This window comes from Mauremys reevesii, linkage group 3, assembly GCF_016161935.1.
Source record: "Mauremys reevesii isolate NIE-2019 linkage group 3, ASM1616193v1, whole genome shotgun sequence".
Classification (NCBI taxonomy): Eukaryota; Metazoa; Chordata; order Testudines; family Geoemydidae; genus Mauremys; species Mauremys reevesii.
In genome coordinates, this window is record NC_052625.1 from 155,024,323 (window position 1) to 155,047,482 (window position 23,160).

Here is a 23,160-nt window from a genome sequence, read left to right on the forward strand (position 1 = left end):
GAAGTAGCAAGCAGTGAACAGATGGAGAAAGGGTCATAGAAAAAGTCAGAAAAGGGAAAAATGGTATCCCTCCCCATTTATAATATCTGCTCAAAGGGCAAAATCATTTTTGGGTCACTGCCTGCAGCACATTCCTGCCAAAAGAAGCCTCTACAGAGGAGAGGAGAGGAAGTCCACCTTGTAGTGCTTGATAAAGGTGGTAGCACTTGACCAAGTGGCCACCTTACAAATTGCCACTGTGGATGCATAAGCTCTTTCTGCCCATGAGGTCACCATGGATAGTGTGGAGTGTGCCCTGACCCTTCTGAAACTGGAATCTCTGATGCCTTGTACTCTTTCACAACACAGTCTAATCCACCTAGCAATAGAGGAGTTGAAAGCTCTGAGTCCTTGGCATTTCAGATGGAAGGATACAATCAGAGCAACTGACCTCATGGATTCTATGTCTGAGGTAAATTTTCCAAGATATTCTGACATCTAAGTCATGCCACCTCTACTCAATGGGATGCTGTGGGGCCTTGAACAGAAAGAAGATAGAGCCACCTCTTGGGAAGCATGGGAAGAAGAGTTCACCGTCAAGATAAAGGGTGGAGTGTATTGTGAGCACCACCTTGTCCTCATGAAACATGCAGTAAGGTTCCTGCATAAAGAAAGCCACCACCTCTGACACTAGCCTGGTGGATGAAATAGTTATCAGAAGGCAAGTTCTGATTGATAAATAAAATGCTGACATTGATGTCAGTGGTTCAAAGGGATGGTTTGTCATGGCTCTTGGTATAAGTGGAGTCCCACTTGGAAAAAGAAGTCTAATCACCAGCGTGGCTAACTAGACTGTCCTAAGGAATTTGACTACCTGGGGGTTCTCTGCCAGAGTATCTGCAGATCTTGTGAATATCACATTAATAAGGTCAGACATATGATACGCAATGGTGTCTGAAGACTGTTGGAAAAAATCCAAGATAGCTGGAATTCCTGGATTTCTAGGGTTTGCTTTTGATCCTGGAATCAGCCACAAAACCTGGTCCAAATAAAGGAGTATACTACTTTAAAAGTTGATACTCTTCTAGAAGAAAGAAGTGTTCTGATAACTTTGGAGGACAGACCCAACGATACTAACACTTTCCTTTCAATAATCAGGCTTTTGATGCACCCGGTTCAGATATAAATTAAGCAGAGGACGTTGTGTCAGGATGTCTTGTCCCTTTGGGAGCTATAGTGGCAATTCCAGTTTCATCTCTATCAGGCCAGAAAACCAGGTCTCCTTGGCCAGTGTGGGGTTACCAATATTACTGTTCCCTGTTCTCTTTTTATTTTCCGGATCACCTTTCCTGGTAATGTGAAGGGTGGAAATGCACAAAGAAGGCCCTTAAAGCCATCTGAGTGATAGGGCATCCATCTCCATGAATCTGGGGTCCACTTCCCTGGTGAAGTACTTTGATCTCGCCACATTCATGTGGTTCATAAATAGGTCAGTTGGGGGCAGGCCGACCCAACTGGACAATTAACTCAAGAATGTACTGATTCAGGCACCACTTGGAGTCGTATACCATGTGCCTGCTAAGCCAGTCTGCCTTCTGGTTCAGATCTCCCATTAGGTGAACTTCCTTGAGGGAGAAGAGAAAATGCTCTGCCCACTGCATGATTTCCACTGCTTCAACATGAAATGCTGGGCTTCTTGTTCCCCCGAGTTGTTCACATATACAACTATGGTTATGTTGTTTGAAACAGGACATGGCTCCCCTCTAGGCTGGGCTGGAACCCTAGTAGCATCAGCTTGATTACTCTTAGTTCTGGAAGGTTTATGCTATGGGTCTTTTCTTCCAGGTTCTAGGTGCCTTGAATCATTGGGGACCCCAGGTGCACTCCGCAGACCTCCAGACTGGCATTGGCTGTGAGGATCAGGAAGATTTGGAAGGCATATGGATATGCCCTTATGGACATTGACCTGGGCTGACCACCATTTTAAGGAGTTGATTATCCACTCCAGAACCATCACTTGATCTTTCTTGTGTTCTGGGGAGTAGTTCCATACATTTAAGATAAAGCCTTGAAGGAGCCTGATGTGTGATTGTGCTCGTGAAGTGATCCCTAGGCACAGTACTTGGGGAACTAGCAGTTGAAGGCTCAGTGCATTAGTAGGCCTCTTGCCTACATGAGGAGGTCAAGAATCTTGTGGATCCTAGAGATGGATACATCCTTGCTTGTAAAGTGTCTATGTCCATTTCCAACTGAGTTATTTGGGTGGAAGGAATCAAAGACCTTTTCTTGATTTTGATAATAAAACCATGTGCCTGCAAGAGATTCAAGGTCAAATATGTAGCTCCGTGTCCCACTGCTGGGGATGGAGCTCTGATTAAGATGTCATCTTGTGACGGGCGTTTGGATATGATTACCACCACCATCTTTGTAAATGGGATGGCATGGTCTGATAGAGATGCGGAGGTATGCATCCGGCTTATCCATTGCATTCAGAAAATCCCCTAGCCATGACACCATAGAGGTTAGAGTCTTCAGCTGCAACTTTGTTTTCTTCATCCACTTGTTGAATCTTTTGAGATCTATAATGGCTTGGAGTACCCCTGTATGCTTCTAAATGATAAAGGAGATGGAGCAGAACCCTGAGAATCTGTATGCTAAAGGAGTACTCTCTATTACTCCCATATGCAGGAGGTGAGAAATTTCATTCTGGATTAGACCATGCTCTACTTGGTCATTTGAGATGGAGGACTGGATGAAAAATGCATGGGATGGAGCTCGCAACTTGAGGGAGTATCCCAGACACACTATCTCCCTGCCCCACTAGTCCATGGTCAAAGCAACTAATTACTTCAGGAAGTGGGAAATCTTGCCCCCAAGCTTCAGCTCCAGGTGGAGGCCTAGGTGGTCTTTGTTATAAAGAGGCTTTGGGAGCGGCAGGGTTCTCTTGGGGCTTTCCTCCCAAACTATGGTTCCTCTGGAGAACGTGCTGTATCTTCATTGATATTTCTGTGAGGATGAAAGGAATGCTTTTGTCTCGAAGCTGCTCTCTTAAAGGCATGGTGTGACATTGGAAGGCACTCTTTAGATTTTGCTGCCATGTCTGCCACTACCTTGTCTAGTTTCTCTCCAAAAAGCAGGGCTCCCATGAATTTGGCAGAGCACATAACCTGCTTTAAGTGGTTTTCCACCTTCCAGGGATTGAGACATAGGTGGCTCCTGGTCACTGAGCTGGAGTCCATGGCTTTGGCTGAGATTCTTCTTGTGTCCTCTGAGGCTTCAGCAATGAATGCTGTTGCAGGGAAACTTTCTTTTAAAAAGAGCCAAACTCAGGGTGATCTCTATCCTCGAGGGGTCTGAGACCTTTGAGCCAGGAGAGAGATGCCCTTGCAAACCAAGTAGCTTTTAGAGATGCCCTGGGGGAGGATAAAGAGGCCTCAGAGTCTTTTTTAGAGAGTGGCCTTCATTTTTCTTTAGCCAGGGATGCTACAGCAACATGAACATTCAGCATCTCAGTAACCAGGATTTTTGGTTCCTGGATCCTATAAAACCCAAGATCATTTCTGTCAATGTGCTTTCTCTTGTCTAGCTTATCCCATTCACCCCTAATTACTTCCTTGAAGGTGGAGTGTCAGGGAACTGTAGCTTCAAGGGAAGATTTTGAGAGGAGAAATCCGCTCAGAAGCTTACTCTCAGGATTTTGTCCAGGTTGAATCTGAATATGGATACAACCTCATTGCACATGGCCTAAAATTGCTCAGAGGAAAAAACATTTGCTGAGTCTTTCCCTGGTGCTGATTGGGGTCAGAGACCGACAATGCACCATCCTCTGAGGAGGAGGAGGGGGAAGAAGAAAAGGAGTCAGAGGACTCAGACCTCCTAAACCTTTTATACTTTTTCTTCTCCTTTGTCACTTCCCTTGATTTTTTAAACCTTTTTAGCTTGCTTAGAGAGCGTATGTGCTCCTCCACAGCTAGCTTGCTGAGGGCCTGAAGTCCTCTCACAAGATCTCTTTCTGAGTCCACCTACATGGTCCCATTCAACTTGGGGTGGCCAGTTTGGGAAGAAGGGGGGCTGCTTATGAGCCCTGCTTCTTTTTCCAGGGCACTCTCCCTGGGGGGCAGGGAGAGAGGGAGAGTTCGTGATCCCACAATGTCTGCCCTCTCTCTTCTCCAGTGGCTCCTTGGGACTTAACCCTGAGTTAACTGACAGGGATGCTCCTATTCTTTGAGCCTCTCGCTGCTCTGCCCATAGACTCCTGGTCCATTTTTCCCATGTCAGAGTCATGTTGCTCTGGTGAGTAAGGGAATCCACAGTCCTATCTGACCCATAGCCCCAGCACGAAACAGAGTTAGAGATGGAAGGCTGGGTGCAGGCAGGACATAACTCACTCAAGCCTAGGAAGGCAGTCTCATGATGGAGCACCATTTGGATTTCATTTGGTGCTTTTTAGGCTGCTCTACTATACTTGGGAAGGTGCAGAGGAGCCAGCAAGGAGGCTTTGAGGGATGTAACAGCTGGCTAAAAAATTGATCTGAGGCAGAAGAGAGATCACTGCTCACCACTGCTCCTAATTAAAAAAAAAAGCCCCCCTTAGGCAGATGTGAAGGCGGGAGCTGTAAAAACCAGCATCCACATGCTGCCATGGAGGCAGAGAAACTGGAAAACAAGCAAGCACTGAGCGGGGTGTTCTGCCTCCATGATTTTCAGAGAGACAAGAGCAGCCCAGACATCAAGAATCGTGGGAGATGCTGGTCTGCAGAAAAACTGGATATCTGGTGTAAAAATATAGCTCCCTAATATAAGAAAAAATACTTTTCCGCAAAGAATATACACTATATAAAAAGCCAATTGAAATAAAGAATGTCATAAATGGGAAGCATATTTAAAAAGCTATAAACTGCATGTCAGGCTTCAATGTAATTAATGATACTCATTGTTTACAGTTATTAGCAAACACAGCAGACACCACTGGCGAAGTGGTTAAAGATGTTTCAATTCTCCTGCCTTCCAGATCTGATCCTGATAATGTTTCTAGTTTTCAACAGAATCTATACGTTGAGGTTCAGCTCCTCAACGTACTTGACAGCTTTCTGTGAGGTGCTGAGTGCCATCAACACCCAATTACAAGCTCTCTACATTTGCAGAATTGATGCCTTGCAGAATCAGGACCTAACCAGGGGCAGCTCCAGGCCCCAGCAAGCCAAGCCCGTAGTTGGGGCGGCATGCCATGGCGGGCGCTCTGTCGGAGCCGTGCTTGGGGCGGCGAAATGGCTAGAGCCGCCCCTGGACTTAACCAAGGTGACCCTAGCCTAGAAGGTCACAAAGGGGACCTAAGAGGGCAAAATAAATAATAATTTGTTGTAGTCTTGCTGTTAAAACCTTCTGAGTCATCATTTTGGGACTGAGCTGGGGAGGAAAAAAGAAATCAAGATTTTCTGCCTGCTCCCCTTTTCCTTTCTTTTCAGGCAGAAATAGGACTCACTAAGGGGAAAGGGTGCCAGTATTATGCCCTTCACCTGAGCAGCTTCTCAAGGGGTATCACAGTCAAAGGGAGAAGGCGGTGCAGAGAAGAAGTGAGGAAGGTTCAAGTGACAGATACTGGTTTTCTGCAAGAGCTCTCATGCTGAAGGAATTTTCCTCCCTTTACTTGAACATGTTTGAAGGCTTTGTGGTATGATGCAGACTGGCAATGATGGTTTAAAGCAGCCCTGCTGCTTTCCCCATGGAGATCCCAGACTTCCAGCAAAACACAGACCTGGCTTGTAAAAGAGACTCCTGAAGGGGATGCATGGGGGTGGGGCTAGGTCCTAAAACCATCTTGCTGAATTCTCCAGCATATGCGCAATACTTTGTGCAGGAATGTGGGAGACAGCTTAGAGGATGCCCACATAATCAAGTGCCTTGGCATGTCCCTATGAAGTGTTAAGTGCTGGGGGACGCCTCTGGTACAACAGAAATCTGGATTAACTGCTGCATGCTATTCCAAATACAAAACTCCTTTGCCCTGTAGTCACCTAAACCTTTTTCCTTCTCAAAAATCAGATATTCAGCATTAGCTTCTCCTTGGCTCCAAAAGATCCCTCTCCCCCACAAAAAATCCAAAACAAATGAACAGTAAACACACACACATCCCTAGGGCTCATTTCCAACCTACAAACTTGTTCCATTTTCCTTCATGGCAGCTGAGCAGTAATTCTTAGGTGCTCCCTGACCTCTGACTTCCCATTCAATTATCTCAAACCTCACACAAAATGTTTCCTAGTCTTGCTCCTGAAATGTTCTTCCCCAGTTTAGCTCCCAAGCTCTACAGGCTTTCAAAACCCCTTCTCTCTCTTTTCCTAAGGTATAGTAGTTATTTTTACTGCTTTACCAGACACTCATTGTTTCTGTGTAAGTAACATTTTCTACTGTTACATTATATTATACTGTTTCATTTTATGTTTAACCTCATTCAAATCAGTCTGATTAAAACCTAACCGAAATGATGACTCTTTTGGGCATTTTAGACAATCTTTCTCTCTCTCTCTCTCTCTCTCTCTCCTTTTTTAACAGTTAATCAAGAAAGTTTTAGAACAGAAGACAGTCAAAGAGTTATAGAGGAAATCCATTGTTACTTTTCAACGCAGCATGTGTATTCTCTGAACTTGCAATTTTGTCTTCTGCTTTCTATTGGAGGATATACAGTAATTTATAATGTAAGCTATTTATATGTAAGAATTAAAAGGTTATAAATTATAGACTGCTGTTATCAATCAACTTACATCTTTTCCATGCATGCCTTCAGGTCCTGGTTCTCCTTGATCTCCCTTCTCACCCTAGGAGGAGGAGTATATATTTTAGTTTTATGAACAAAAATTATTTTCAGCTGGAAAACTGCATTATGGGAAAAACATCATCATATTCATTACTGTGCTCTATATACAGTACAATATATTTATTGCTGACAGCATAGGAAAACTATTCCTGACACTTAAAGAGGTGTTTCATCCAAATTAAGAGCCTGACCATGCAAGGTACCAAGTATCTGGGAAGCTAATGCTCAGTTCTTCACAAGAGGCATTGAACACCATGTAAATATTCATGTTTGCAATGTTGCACTCAAAAAATGTGGATGGATGGATGTTTAATAGAAACAGACAAAATTATTCCATTAGAGAGTCATCTGTTAGAGGTCTGGGGACTGTCACTCTCTCACTCTGCCAGCTGAAACAGTGTATTCTGATACTGAGTTTGACGAAGAAATGTATAAGAAAGTTCCTATATGACTGAAATAATTTACTTCCCCCTCCACCACATGTGAAAACTCTGATTTATTATTTCAATTTAATATTTGTTAACTGTGTGCCAAGAAACAATTTAAAAAGTAGAAAGTTACATTCAGATGGAGAATAAGTATTTACAATCACTCCCCATATCCCCGTCAGAATGGCCTGCCATGACAATTATCACTAGCACCACATGTGGTCTTAAATATTTATACTGTAAGTTCCAATAGGAAATGAACTCCGCATGTTGATTTGAATCTGTTACTGGAACATAATCTGGAGTTTAATTTAAGACCAAAGATTGGCATTATAGTCTTTTTAGCATGACATTTTATTTTCCATCGATAATCATAGGATAGCTAATCAATTTAAAATAAATTTGAACAGTTTATTAGACTTCCATTTATTTCTATAAGTCTAACAAATACTAGTGATACAAAAAAGCCATGTTTTACTCTTTCTTAAAGTATACGTTCTTCAGGACAGGGATGGTGTTTTCACACATAGGCCTGGTCTACACTGGGTGGGGAGGGGATCGAGCTAACTCAACTTCAGCTACGAGAATAGCTGAAGTCAACGTATCTTAGATCAAATTAAATTACTTTCTTTGCATCCTCACGGCGCTGGATCAATGGCTGCAGCTCCCCCGTCGACTTTGCTTCCGCCTCTCGCACTGCTGGAGTTCAGCAGTCGACGGGAGAGTGATCGGTAAATGCAGCTAGACTGAGCTTTGCAAGTAATAAGAATAATTCTCACAAAACCATGGGGACAGGCTTTACTGAAGATCAAATCCTTCATGTCAACCAAAGAAAGAGAACAGCAGTGCACTGAATCTCAGTCATCTCAAGGGGACTACAGTGGTCTGAGCAAAGCCTATTAATTATGTCAGTATAATCTTCATAATTCTGTTAGCTAAATGCTATAGAACTGAGATCAACTAATTCCATTTGTGACACAACCCTGATTCAAAGCTATTCCTCCAGTGGCAATAACAGAAGGCATTTAATCTAATAATAGAAGACCATTTTTCTAAAATGAGTTTATATGAGCTTTCTTAAACAACTGAAGCCTACCAATAAATTAGCATCAACAGGGCTGTATATTTAATGGACCTCCCACTCTAGAAGCCTCTAGGTAGTTCTTTGTTTTAACTCTTGTCCATCTAGTTCATAACAAACAATATTATATATTACCCTAAAATATCCACTGAAGGCTTTTCCTTAAGCATCCCTATACTTTTATATTTGGTCAAAGCTGCAGTTCAAACCAGACTTTCATGGATTCATGTTTATTTATTTATTGGGGGGAGGGGAGATGGAGGAAGGGAGGGAAACTAATGCTAGCAGGCCATTCTAGAAATTTAAAAAATCCTTGTTTAAAATGTTGGTAGTGCATTTTAGCTATCATCTAAGCTCTGTTTTGTCTCTGGACTTATGTTCAAGAGCATAATCTTCCTTGACAGACAGCTTAAAATGTAAGCAAAGCCCCAAAATGAATATTGTTTTTAAGTATCTTAAGTAAGACTTCAGAAGAAACTGAATTAAATAAGAACAAATCTTTTAGATTTCCATTTGTCTGTATCATTCTGACAGCTTGGAAGTTTAATGCTGGTTTCCCCTTTTTCAACTCACAATAGTCAAATTATTGTTACAGTTTGCCAGAATTTCCAAAAGTACAATAATATATTTATAATAACATCTCATTATTGTAGTTGAATTATTTTAAGATTTCATTTTCTAATATATTTCTAGGAGATTTAAAAATATCACTTGAATATCAGGAAATACTTCTCCTTTTGTGGTTTATCTTTATTTATTTACGTATTTTATATACATGGAAAATGAGATGAACACGTGCAGTGCTGCTTCAACAGTGATGTTACTCTGTGAACCCAATGAAGTCTATACAAGCCTGAGTACAGTATACCTTTCCATGTTTCATTCTGCATTGGCAGAAATAACATACATCCTCAGATTGTCTAATCCAAATTAAGACCACCCATATAACCTGGATGAAAAAGCTGGGTCACAAGCTAAGATGATCTTCTATGCCAGGGATCGACAACCTTTGTCATGCAGCCCGCCAGGGTAAGCCCCCTGGCAGGCCAGGGCAGGCCGGGCCAGTTTGTTTACTTGCCGCATCCGCGGGTTCGGCCAATTGTGGCTCCCACTGGTTGTGGTTCACCGCTCCAGGCCAATGGGGACTGCAGGAAGTGGCGGCCAGCACATCCCCATGCTGCTTCCCGCAGCCCTCATTGGCCTGGACCGGCGAACCACAGCCAGTGGGAGCTGTGATCAGCCGAACTTGCAGACATGGCTGGTAAACAAACCGGCCCGGCTGCCAGGGTGCTTACCCTGGTGAGTCGTATGCCAAAGGTTGCTGATCCCTGTGCTATGCCTTAGAAAACACTCATCCTCCATACTGCAGGCAGGCATTCACTTAAAATGCTGATGAGTGGTGCAGGCCACAAAGGGGTGGTAGTGTGGTGATTGTGGCTGCTGGGTGCAAGCGAGAGATACAAATATTCCAGTTTCCATGATTCAAAAGATGTCAGACTTCAAAATGCTCATTGGTTGTTTAGACAAAAGCAAAGATCATTTAGCAGACAGGTCAGGATCCCTTTAGCATCTAAAGAACCTAGGTCAGCCTGCCGCACTGTATGATTTTCATGTGAATTTACATTGAATTTTCAGTAGATTAAATTACTTTCATTCATATTCTGTGGATTGTTTCTCTCTTCCTTCTGCAAAGCAAGAATTCCTGTAAAACAGAGTTCTGATTCTCATCACTTACTCCTATGTTAATTAAGCCAAGTTATCTTGCTCATTCCTGACTTTATTATATACATTGTATACTTCATGACTTATCTTAAAATGTAGCCAATCTGCAGAATTTAACATTCAGTAAAGTGTGGTAAGAGTTTTAAATAGTCAACATTGCTGGATATATCTTAGGTTTGCACAAAAAAAGTGTTAAAAGCTATTTTAAGTCCAATGTTCCTGCCTGCTCAAAATATCTTCAGATGGGACAATTAAAGTTAATTTGTGAATATTTGCAAAATAGCATTATAATGCTGGAAGTACTGTGTGCCTTATTTGTTAATTAAAACTAATCCAACATTACAATATTGAATTATGTGCAGAGATTGTATTTCCTGGATTGAATTCTGCTTTCAATTACACTCACACAACTAGGCAGTGGAGTTGCTTCAGTATAGCTGAAGATATTTGTGTGAAATCCTGGCCCTACTGAAGTCAGTGGGAATACTCCCATAGGGCCAGAAGTTTGCTCTCTGCCTACAAAAATTGTCGTAAAAAAGAGAGTATCAACTACCAACTCCATTTTTCCATTGCATTTAAAATATTATTGAAGTTTCCCATAGCAACTGCTATAGTTAAGGCTCAGTTCTAACTTTTATTCTAAACTCCACTTATTCAATTAGCCATTACTGTCACAGCTCCTTTTTATGGTCTTTTCCAACTTTGGTCCCAACCCAAATAGATGTTTAAAAAAAAAGAGAGAGAGAGAGAGAGTTTGAGCAAAAATGAGCTAGCTGGTTTTTGAGTGTGTTAGCATGAAGAGATCTACATTTTCTCATAAGTTCCAAGTGAGAATTTTCTGCTTCCATGAAGCTGAAAATATGAACCTTGGCTTGTTTTTACAGTCTTTCCTGAGGAAGGGAAAATAACCCAAAACTAAACAAATTGTTTACAGTATTTTTTATGATTTAAGCATTTAAAGTTGGTAGTTTCATGTAAGCTTGTTAAAAAAATCTCTCATTTTTCTGCTACATTTTAGGGACTGTTCATTAAGGATGGTTCAGTTAAGGACAGTGATAAGGATTCCTTAAAGTAAAGATATATTTGTTAAGGATGATTCAGTTAAAAGAAGTTTATGTCAACGTGTTCACCAAAAACTCCGTCAGTTAAGGAGGTGTTTGTTATGGATGCCTCAGGTAAGGCTGCCTGAGTTTAAAATGAACCAGTTATGGTGATGTTTCAATTTAGAAGCATATTTTCCTGCCTTTCCCTCCTCCCTTCAATTTTTCTTTCCCCCACCCTTTAAATTACACACAAAATCTATAATTAATACAAAATTAAGAGATCAAAAAACATGTCAGGAAACTCCAAAAAATAAGGTTTCTTCTACAGCATTACCTTGTCAACATTACTTATTTTCTATTTCTGATTTCCTTGTTAAATAAAAATCTTAACATATTTCTCTTTATTCCAATCTATTCTTTAAAATATGCAGGCTATGCAGTGCTGAGGCAGAAACATTGACTTTTGGAAATTCCTGATTTTAGAGTGCATTATTTTACCTCTTTAAAAGCTAGTTAAAGCCAGTTTTGCATATAATAATCTTATATGTTTTATTACAGATGCATTTGTGGTGTGCTGTATCTGAAGATTAATTTCTCTTCCTTGTGACTCTTTCTTCATAACTCATAATAAATTGAATCCAGCTATAGCAAATATTCACTAATTTTCCCTGCAGATGGTATGAATTTACCAATTGAAATATTGGGCTGAAGACAGCCCTTAGGGCTCTCTTCTGGCTTTTACAGTCAGAATCATGCAGGGGTGGGGTTGTGAAGGCCCTCCATCCCAATGACATTCTCGCTGACTGAGCCAGAATGCCTCTGGCAGTGCTGGGACAGTGGTATCCCAGAAAAGCAGCAGCAGCTGATACACCTTTAAAAGGGTCCAAGATATGCTTCCCCCTATGCCATTGGCCAGGATGAAAGGAGAGTGGTGACACAACCTCATCCCTTGGAGCTGTTTAACATTGCTGTTGGCTATAGATGCTCTCCATACTTGAGTACAAGGAGACAATGACCAAGACTAAGAATACCCTCTGCTCCCTGACAAACTACACTGGGCTAGTCACAGCCTAACAATTTGCTTTCTTGTCAGTAAACCATATATTTTAAATAGCCCCATTTTAACTTTTTCTTTGCAAATCTCTATAGTAAATATTTTTGTTGCATTCACTTTTCTAAACAATACTTCTATTTATGTTGACATAGATAAGAGTCACTCACTTTTTTTTTAACCTTTCCGTAAAAGAAAGATGTATATGGGTTTATTACTAAGCCATAACAATTCCAAGGTTAAAATTTGACAAATAAGTTATCAGCGATTAATTTTTTTAATCACTTGACAGCCCTAGTTGTAAAGCCTCTAAATGTTTTTCATGGTGATATCCATTTTTAAAATGTCCATTGATACATATTTATACAGACTATAATACCTTGAACTCTGTTGAGTTAGTAGTATTCATTCTAAAATACTCTGAACTTTCAAAAAACTTTAATGTGGTATTTATTTTAACTACATCTAAATACAAAAGGAAATTCACACAAAAATATAGCCCAGAACAGAAAATGAAATAGGAGTAATGGCTGAAATGCTGTTCTTAGCTCTCCCTTTTAGGGCAAATTCTGCACTGCCTTAAATCCCATGGAACACCACTGTTGTTGAAAAATTTGGCCTAGTGTGCAATTGTGGTGTACACCATCTGATGTACCAAAAAGCATTTTAGCTCCAACCCGTGTGAATTCCTGTATCAGAAAAAGGTAATGGAATATAGAATCTTTTACCTCTACCAAATTCAGCCCTAGCTGGTAGTAACCAAAACTTGTTACCATCCATTAAATGAACTGTCAGGTGATCTCAGTCTAGACCCTATTGGACAAATACCCCATAAACAGAAATTACCATTACAAATCACACTATTTGGCAAAACACTTCTGTTGGAGGTCTAAGCAGAATCAATATGAAGAATTAACTATCCGCTCAAGAATAGGGTTGAAGCACAACAGTGGGGCAGTGTGGGAAAGCCTATACTACTGCTATACATGACACATCTGTTCCATTGACAGACGAAGGATGTTAGTTTCCTGGGTTGTCAATCAACACTTTTAACAAGTACAATACTAATTTCAAAAACAAAACAACTAAATACAATTATGTAAGTCATTGGGTATACTTGGGCATTTTTGAAAGTTGAGATAACAGCTACTTCCAGTAAGTCATTATCCATCAAAAGAATGCTAACAAAGGAAGACATTATTTTAGTGATTTAATAACTTATGGAAACAAGATGTGGCTCCATAAAGTGATCCAGGAATGTAGAACTCCAACATTTCTGCTGACCATGAGAAAAAGAGAACTAGCTGTTTGTCTCTTGTTACCAGAAGTGAGACTGGATGAAAAGTACAATACACTCTGATCAGTGTGGCTATTAATATTAATACCATATTTATAGTTTAAGGTAAACAGGGAAAAAAGAAGGTATCACTGTGGTTTCTCCTCTTTTCTAGACTATGTACTATATGCAAAAGGTGGTAAGGTGCTTCATATTCACATTAATATACAGGGCCAGATCCTGATTCAGGTTTCTTCTCAGAGCCCTAAATATGTTCACAATCCAGTCAAGCGCTGAAGCTCCAGAGGAAAAATGAAATCCTACGACAAGGAAACACCCACTCAGAAACAGCTACATACAACTGCTGAGCCCGAATAGGTGGTGATCTCAAAGACACCTTGCAGTACTGCCATACATAGCGATTGGAATACTGGGATGTGTAACTGGGAGAGAAAGTGCCTCCGCTTATGTCCCAGAGGGGGTGGCAGCGTGACAGTTGTGGAGAAAGCAAAGGGAGCAATAGGCCAACATTCCCCTTACTTCCATGTAGCAGAGTCAAGATGTGGCCCACATTTTTTAATCTGAAGTTTGATTTCTGTTTATAACACCTTTGTGTTATTGTTGAGTTAGGATTTTTCTGTAAAAGGAACAGACTTGGGTTTTTTTTCCCCTCAAGGCTGATCTCCTAAGGAAAACTAAATACCAATTTATTTCTGTCAGCTGTTGCCAAAGAGCATTGGTTTCACAGAATCTGTTGGGCTGTATTTTTTTAGGCACCAATACTTTCCATGGCTTTGGCAGGCTATTGCTATTGTTATTTAGTCACTAAAAAGGTTTTGCAGATGGTTAAAGCAATGTCTAATATTTGCATTACTCAATGGACTGCAGTGCCTTTTCTGCAAAGACTGAAACTTGCTGTATATAGTTCTATAGTACTTCTACAGAAACATTGTCTCATTCTATATTTGTGACTATGTAATGTGGTTATCAGGCCTTGATTATGTTAGTATCTGTTGCCTCTGCATTTTTAGACTAAAAAACATTACTTTATCAACGTTATTGAACCATACGTGCAAGTCCAGCGGCACTTTTTGGCTATACAAAACTGCTGAAATATCCTGGGGTGTGATGTTTAGTCCTTTGTGGTGAGTGTATACTGTATGAATGCTTTTTATTTTTGTATTGAGAAGATTTGTGCAAAAGTCTGTTGTTTTGCTTTTCAGGAGTTCATGTGAATGTTTCTCCATGATTCGATCTATGAAGGTTGTATTCCAAGTTTCATTTTAAATTGGAAACCTAATTGCAAATCAGTGAAAATACTGGACTTCACCTTGTTTCTGCTTAACCAACATGAAATCACAAATTTTGTCCAATTTTTAATGCAAAACCATGAATTGTTCCAAACTTATTGCAACTTTCATGAACTATAACAAATCTTTCAATGAAACAGATCTGAGTTTAAACTTTGTTACAAAACCCATCACTAAATGCTTAAAGTAGTTTCACTACAAACATTTTGCAAACCTTAGAAATTAAGCAAGTGTATAGTGGTAATAGTTTTATGTGCTCCATTTGATGTGTTATCTCCTTAAGAAATAGAAGTGCATGGAGGTCAGAGGTCAAGAATGAAAAGTGAAATAAGAACGAAGACATAGGAATGTATATGCAGCAAAAATGCTTTGGAAAAGAGGCATTTCTTTGATTTTATTTCACTTGTTCATTCTAGAGTGCGATGTGGTTTTCCTTTTGAACATTGTGCTGAGAGCATGAAGATAGTGAAACGGTTTCAGCAAGTTAGTTACCTGTGAAAGGAAAAGTTATGAGGGAAGATCTGGGAAAGGCAAAGATTAACTTGTCTTGGACGCAGAAAAAAGGGTGCATAGGCAGTAGTAGGGATATATATAAAGGATGCCAACTTTTATGTATTTGTTGTCTATATCTTTTTTCCTCATCTTTTACATTGAATACCTTTCATATATTGCAAAGGAATACTTATTTTTATTGTAAATACAGAATGAAAAAAAATGTCAGATACATGCACCAGTCTCCCATATTAGGCATCCACATTTGAAAGTTTGGGGACAATATACCCACACATAAATTATCACTTTTTCTGCTAAATAAATCGCAGAATAGCAGACCAACATGGATTTTCTTTGAATTTCATTTTTCTTGTACTAAAGGATCTCTTATAATGAAATTTCTGCAAGAGAAAACATACATACGCAATGCCATTTTTAATGGGTGAAATATCTGTTTTTAAGATAATTCAGTTATTCACCAGGTAGACACTAATATGTCAGAAAAGAAAAAGCGGCACCACTAGTTTGCTTCTATGCTTTGTTCCTGTTAAAGAGACTGCAACCCTGATTGTGACAGAAAGCCAGAGACAAAGTTCAAGTTCTCTCTAAATGTGTTCACCATCTTTTTTCTACTAAAAATAATCTGATCTCTGCTTGAGAAAGTTGGCTGTGTCAAGTCAAAAAGAGCCTTTAATTTGTAAATGTTATTTACACATGACTGAAAGACGTTGAAAAACATGAAGGAGATGGAAGCCAGAGCTGAAAACCAGGCACTCTGAGGTCTGACTGTGTGTGGAGTGTATGTACTAGCGTTTAAAGAGAAAAGGCTGGCTTCAGGAAGTATCTCCTGTACATTACTGGGTTGAATACAGCCCCATTCAACACTCACAAAAGGTTATTACCATCTGATACCTTTTCAGCAGACTACATGAAATAAGTTCCACTGAACATCTGTCCATATCACAAAAACAACTCTCTCTGTTAGAACTCATTGGTAATCTTGTTCACTATTTTAGCAGAGAACAGAAAAAATGATAGATGGTCTGAAATCACTACCAGAGTAAGGTTCAGAGATAATATGGAGGAATCATGGAAGTATTTCAAACAAAAGTTCTTGCTGTATATAACTGCAATTGATGCAGACACATCCTCAGCAGTTCCAAGAAAGCAACCTTATTAGCTGGTGCTAAGACTAGATATTTAGAATTTCCAGCTCTCATTCATGAACGGAATTGATTTTGATAGGGTCCTAGCACAGTTTGAAGCTTACTGTATGCCTAAAAGGTGCACCTAAGAAAGATTTCTCTTCCACACAAAATTATAGGAGGAATCTGCTACAGACTTGAAGCTAAAAAGACAGTCTTACAGTTTTGGCCTCTTCAGAGATTCCCTGATTATAGAGAAGCTGGTAGTGGGCTGCAGAGATAGGAAAGTATGCGAGGATTTGCTGAGAGCCTAGGAGTTGACTTTAGAAAAAGCCTTTCAAATTTGCAAAGGAGTGGAACATGCAAAATTGCAGGCTTTAAGTAAGGATGAGAGTCAAGGAAGCATACGTGAGGTATCCCACTGCAGCATACAGAGGACTGAAGAATATGAAAGTCTTAAAGTACAATCATTCTGCCAAACAACACCAGGCAAAAGAAAACTGTAAATGCAGTGAGGGAATACACTGATGAGGCATTGTACATTGGTTTCACAGAACCTTATCACAGACCCACGTAGCTGGATTATCTCACCATCTCTTCTTTAGATACCTTGCAACTTTTATTTCTCGTACAGAATAATTCTTTGCAACAATGCATATAGCAACATCCACTGGTGGTAGCAACTGCAATACATTGCTGGTTTCCTTGCAGTGGAACCCTGCCAGTCCAATCTAACAGCATACCCTGGCTCAGCAATTGCCACTCAGACCACTCAGACCACACTGCTTCCAGCTTGAATGAGAAAGGAGACTCTCACATGTCAGTAGCTTTATTCAGGTTGCTATGTTAAATAAATATATTGTACCTGCCAACTAGGGTTCAATTATGTTTGATTCATGTTGCTGTAACACCAGATCCCCTGCAAAGCCTCCTGCATTTAACATTCCTGGTGACACATGTCAAAGGGAAAGCTCTAAAATTAGTTAGAAATGGCATAATTTCTTAGACATCCATTACTTGGTATGTAAAAGATTTTATTGTTTATATTTTACTATTCTACAGATGGAAATTGTTACACATAAAAATGACATTTCTGTCTTATTCGTTCTAATTTTATATGCGTGTATACACACACACACACTAGATAGTACACTGAAAATCACAGTCCTGTCAAAATTAGTTTCATTCACAGTCACAGTTAATTGCAGAAGCAGGTTAATTAGGCCATTTAAAATCACCTGGATCCCATGAGATCTGTTTAAAACAGACTAGATCTGAACAGGAGAACCTGGTATTCTCTCTTATCTTATGGATGTACAGCAAGAAGAGAGATTCTCATGACATTTTTGGTTAAAAAGTTATTTCCCACAAAATTTCCAGTGAAACCAGCCAATGAAGTTAGCTTCCAGAAGAATATTTTACCTGTAAGAAAGAATTAGAGGATCTGAGGAATTTAGAAATTCATAGAGTCGTTAGAATAAAATCTCTCTCCACTTAGAGCTTGCAATAGCCACTATACACCTTTATGCCATACCAGCACTTCTGTGATCCTGCCAGCATCTCATCCTACACCTGTCAGCTCCAATGGCCAATAAAAGCTTGATAACAGGTACCCCAGCTTGGGAGCAGCTAGTGCTCCTTGAAACAATAGGGCTGGAATGTGCCTGCTTAGAGCAGGTTAAAGATTAGCAGCAGAATCAACTGGTCTGCATTTTCAGTGGTGGCTGGGCTCCAGTGAGTATTATTGCTTTAAAAAAAATAAAATTAAATAAAAAACAAAAAGCTGATCCTGTCTGTACTTATACTCCATGTCTGTTTGTTCACAATAACAAAGCAATTAACTGATTTTATGACTGGATTTCTAAGTGTTTGGGGATATTTGTTTTTATATTAGCAAAGAACAAAAGTGTCAGAACACAAAAGGCTCATTTGTCAATGCTGTGCACTCACATTCTTGATGTCCCTGAAGTGAAAGGATTTAGAAGGTAGTTCAACATTTTAACCTACATCAACAATAGTTTGGAAAACTTGTATCTAAGACACTATGTATTAAATTGAAAAGAATTACCAACTATTTATAAATCTCTGTGAATGACACTGGCAAAGTCTGTGTCAGATCTAAAACCTTAATTACAATGATTCAAAACAGAACTATGCACAATAGCTTATTAATAATCCAAGTACATGCAATATAGAGCGCACCTATGCACGTGTCCTGTGCAGTGAATCTGCAAGTGAAATAAATACTTCTGAACTCGTAGTAATTTCCGTCATATAAATTCTTAGACAGACAAATGCAACTAGCATCAGTTGACAGACATCTATCATCATATAGCCTTTTCTCAAGTTTGGTCTTTGCTTTAGGGTTTCTAGTAATAGTGAGGTCACTTGAATTCCATCCATTAGTAGGCTTTTCAATATCATTCAGTCATTGACAGAAACATGAACACAGACATTACAGAATGCTTGTGCAAGGATATCCGAGTCCTCAAACTATTTTGGAGTGATTAGGAAACAGAAGCCTTAAAGGGACATTCCAATCGAGGTTAAATGTTTCAGTTTTGTAAAAAGGAAAAATAAGTTTTTACTATCACCAGAAATGTGTTAATTTTTATATTCAACTGAAACATTTTATTCAGATTTATATATTCCTTAAGTGTCTCAACCCAAAAATTGCAGTATTGTGCTAGTTCATGACAGAATATCTAAAAATAGGTTATTTCCAAAATTGTTTTATTGTTAATTATCTTCATCCTTCCAATTCTGTTTGTTTTGTCTAGCTGTTGTGTTCTGCCTGTCAAGTCAAATTTAAGCTCTCTGAGGTAGGGACTGTCTTCTTTGTTACTTGTCTGTACCATGTCCAAACATGGGGACCATGACCTATGATTGTATAATAGAACTACCTATGAACCCCAAATAGTAAAAGGTGAAACTGATGAATCTATTTCATTGATAAAGATGAATTGCCCTAGAAATGGGTGGGATGTCTTTTAAATAGGCTATGCCAATATAGCTGTATTTTGCTACTGCCTTGAGATTCACTAGTACATAAAATTGTGCAAGTGCAGAGTAGCACTGAGGACAACAGATCTCTACAAGTGCTCCGGGGTCTGCATTAGCACATCATGATGCAGGACCAGGGCCATGGCTTGCATTAGGAAGGTGGAATTAGAGGTTTGAGAACCTTGCAAACTATTTGATGGTTTCCTCAAACCTAATTAGAGTTCATTAGCCTTTCTTCCTGAATTTTAAACCCATGCTTTTGCCCCAAGAGTTAATTCACCATTCAGAAATGTTTTCCTAGCTAAAGGGAAGCTGATGCTAGGTAATGTGGATAGAAGAACCTCCCGCAGCCTCTGAGAGCCAGGCTGGCAAAAATGCATGGCCTATACCTTATCTATTTTTCCTGAGTCATTTCTCTCTCCCTCATTCTTGCTCCTTTTACTACAGTGTCTCTGCATTTATTTTTCACTTTACCTATTATCAACTCCTTTTTTCATCCTCCCCACCTTCTGTTTTTCACACTTTCTCCACATTACTGGATTCATATACTAATGCTCTCTTTTGAAAAGTGTGCAATTAAGAAAAATGAGGTTTTCCTAGTTCTAGTTCCTATCTCTTTACTTGGACATAGCAGAATAGCATGTTACAGAAAACTAGATGCCAAAATATGAAATGAGTGGACTTCCTGTTACTACCTGTAACTGGTAGTTCTGTTCCATTCAGTCTGACAAATTGCAATGAAATATACTGTACTCAGTTCAATATATTCCATAGGAGTAAAATATCAGGGTGTGGCCATGGTCCTGAGTGAGCAGGTCGGGATGGAGAGGAAGAGATATGGAAGGAAGAGCCAACAGAGCAAGGAGCAACACTGAGAACCAACATTGTCTTGGCCACACCGGAGCAATGAGAATGAGCTTGGCCCAATCCACCTAGAGTTTGAGGATTACCTGCCGAATGATCAGAATGGGGACATAGGCATACAGAAGGGCTGACTTCCAGCTGCAGTGGAAGGTGTTTGAGAGGGAGCCTATGCCAAGATCCCCTGGAGAGCAGAATAGTTGACACTTCCTGTTTTCCCTCCTTGCAAACTGGTCAATCACAGGGATGCCCTGCGTTGTGAAGACAACCTGGAGAACACTTTCCTTCAGTAACCATTCATGACTTATTGAGAAAACCCTGCAGAGGTGGTCAGCAAGGTGATTTTGCACCCCCCCAGAAATGGACTGCTACCGACAGGGCCGGCTCCAGACCCCAGCGTGCCAAGCGCGCGCTTGGGGCAGCGTCCTGCGGGAGGGCGGCAGGCGGCTCTGGTGGACCTCCCGCAGGCACGTCTGCGGAGGGTCCGCTGGTCCCGCGGCTCCGGTGGAGCATCTGCAGAGACCGGCGACCGCCAGAGCGCCTCCCGCAGCGTGCCGCCCTGCCTGGGGCGGCGCAAATCCTAGAGCTGCCCCTGGCTACCGAGTGAGTGATGTCTTCTTCGGTGCAAAATTGCCACAGGTTGATTGCCTCCAGCAGAGTAACTTAGAATGTACCCCTCCTCCGAACTTGTTCACACAGTACTTTGCAGTGGAATTGTTAGTGAGTATGTGAAATACTGCATGCCTGATGAGGTCTCAGAAAGCATGATATGTATTGTGCATGTCCCGAAGTTCCAATACATTGATATGTAGTGAGGCTTCCTGTTCCAACCGCAGGCTCTTCAACCTCAGTGAGTCCAGCTGCATCTCTCCAACCCAGAAGGGAAGCGTCGGTAACTACTGACTTGGTTGGAGAGAGCCAAGTGAAGGGAACTCTTGGCACACATTGTGTGGGGACTTCCACCAGCGTGGGGAATCTAGGACTGGTGGAGGAAGGTGAACCAACCTGTCCAACGAATGCAGGGCAGTAAACCATTCTGAACCACATCTGAGGGGGTGAAGGCACACCTGGTGAACTGAACCAACTCAGGGCAAGCGGACATGTGGCCCAGACACACAGACTTGTGGATGGCTGGGATTGCAGACTGAGGCAGAGCTGTTGAATTGCCTGGAAGCGGTTGGTTGGCAGGAACGCTCTCAATCTTGTGGAGTCTAAATCAACTAAATTTTTTGAGTGGGAGCCAAGATTGACTTTGCAGTGTTTAAGAGGAGTTCCAGATGGTCAAGTAGATGCAATGCATTATCAACGTGGGTGAGAACCTCCTCTCCGCAGCTGCCTTCAGCAACCAGTCAGTCATTGAGATAGGGGAAAATATGGATTCCCTTCTGTGACAGTGCCCCCCATAAGGCTTTATGAAATATGCTTATGAATGTATATGTAACATAACTGGAATATGTTTTAGGCTACATATGCCATGTAACATATCTATGTAAAGGTTATGATCTACTGAATGTATTTGTCATATTTGTATGCATATAACATTTTTGTATTTGAAGTTATGAATATTGGCTATGTACTGGCTTGATTTTAACTAGCCTAGTAGAGCATTTGGTCACTTTCTTGAGAAAAGTGCAAATTAAGTGCCCAATCAAAAACCACTTAAGCCAACAAAGAACCTGAAGATTCCAGTTCACATCCGAGCCTTCCTATATATGTGGCTTGGCTGGTAAAAACTGAGTAATGCATGGACATCTGGCTTGCCCATGTGACTCCAAAACTCCATCTTGGAGCTGGACTTTGCATAGGAGTGAGGAGGGGGTCTCCACCCACCAGAGAAAGTCTATTTAAACCCCTGGGAGACCCCTCCATTTTGTCTTCCTTCTCCACCCCCAAGGATACCCAAAAGGAACTGGACCAAAAGACAGTAACTACAGGAAGTGTGAGTGATTGCTGGACCCAGACTAGAAGGAGACTAGTCTGTAAAAGGAAGCTTACTGGGTGAGGTTTTTTTATCTGTATTCAGTTTCTTAGATATAGACTTGCGTGATCTATTTTATTTTGCTTGGTAATTCACTTTATTCTCTGTTTCTACTTGGAACCACTTAAATCCTACTTTCTGTATTTAATAAAATCATTTTTACTTATTAATTAACCCAGAATATGTATTAATACCTTAGGGGGAGGGGGGCAAACAGCTGTGCATATCTCTCTATCAGTGTTACAGAGGGTGAACAATTTATGAGTTTACCCTGTATAAGCTTTAAAATGGATAAATGGATTTATCTGAGGTTTGGACCTCACTGCGAGTTGGACATTTGATTGTTAAAGACAGGCACACTTTGGTAAGTTGCTTTCAGTTAAGCCTACAGCTGTTAGGGGACGTGGTTCAGACCCTGGGTCTGGGTTTGCAGCAGGCTAGTGGGTCTGGCTCAAACCAGGCAGGACACTGAAGTCCTAAACTGCCAGGGCAGGAAAACAGGCAGAAGTAATCTTGGCACATCAGTTGGCAGCCCCAAGGGGGTTTCTGTGATCCAACCCATCACACCTTCCTCCTCAGACATGCCATGACCACCACCATGTATTTGGTGAAGACTCGGGGGACATAAAACAGGCTGAACAGGAGAATCATATACTGAAAGTAATCTCCTACTGCAAAATGCAAAAATTTCCTGTGACATGGCAGAGTCGCCACATGAAAGTAAGTATCCTCAAGGTCAAGAGCAGAGCACCAGTCATTCTGAGACAGCATGGGTGGGGGACAGCAATAAAGCGACCATGTGGAATTTCATGAACCTGATGAAATTGTTGGGGCCATGAAAGTTGAGAACAGGTCTCATCCCATCCTTGGATTTCAGTATCAGGAAGTACCTGGAGTAAAAACTGTGGAAACGGCGTTCCGACAGAAACTCCTCCACCACTCCCAACTTCAACAAAGAGCTGACCTGCTCAATGAGA

At 40.7% G+C, this 23,160-nt stretch overlaps 1 protein-coding gene across 1 annotated transcript in view; it reads right to left on the reverse strand.

Annotated features, from left to right (window-relative positions):
• Positions 1 to 23,160, reverse strand: part of COL19A1 (collagen type XIX alpha 1 chain) — a 332,172-nt gene that overhangs the window by 189,241 nt on the left and 119,771 nt on the right. The window contains exon 13 of the mRNA XM_039532738.1: positions 6,741 to 6,794. Within this exon, the coding sequence (XP_039388672.1) occupies positions 6,741 to 6,794 (54 nt within the window). The remainder of the gene's footprint in view (positions 1 to 6,740; positions 6,795 to 23,160) is intronic.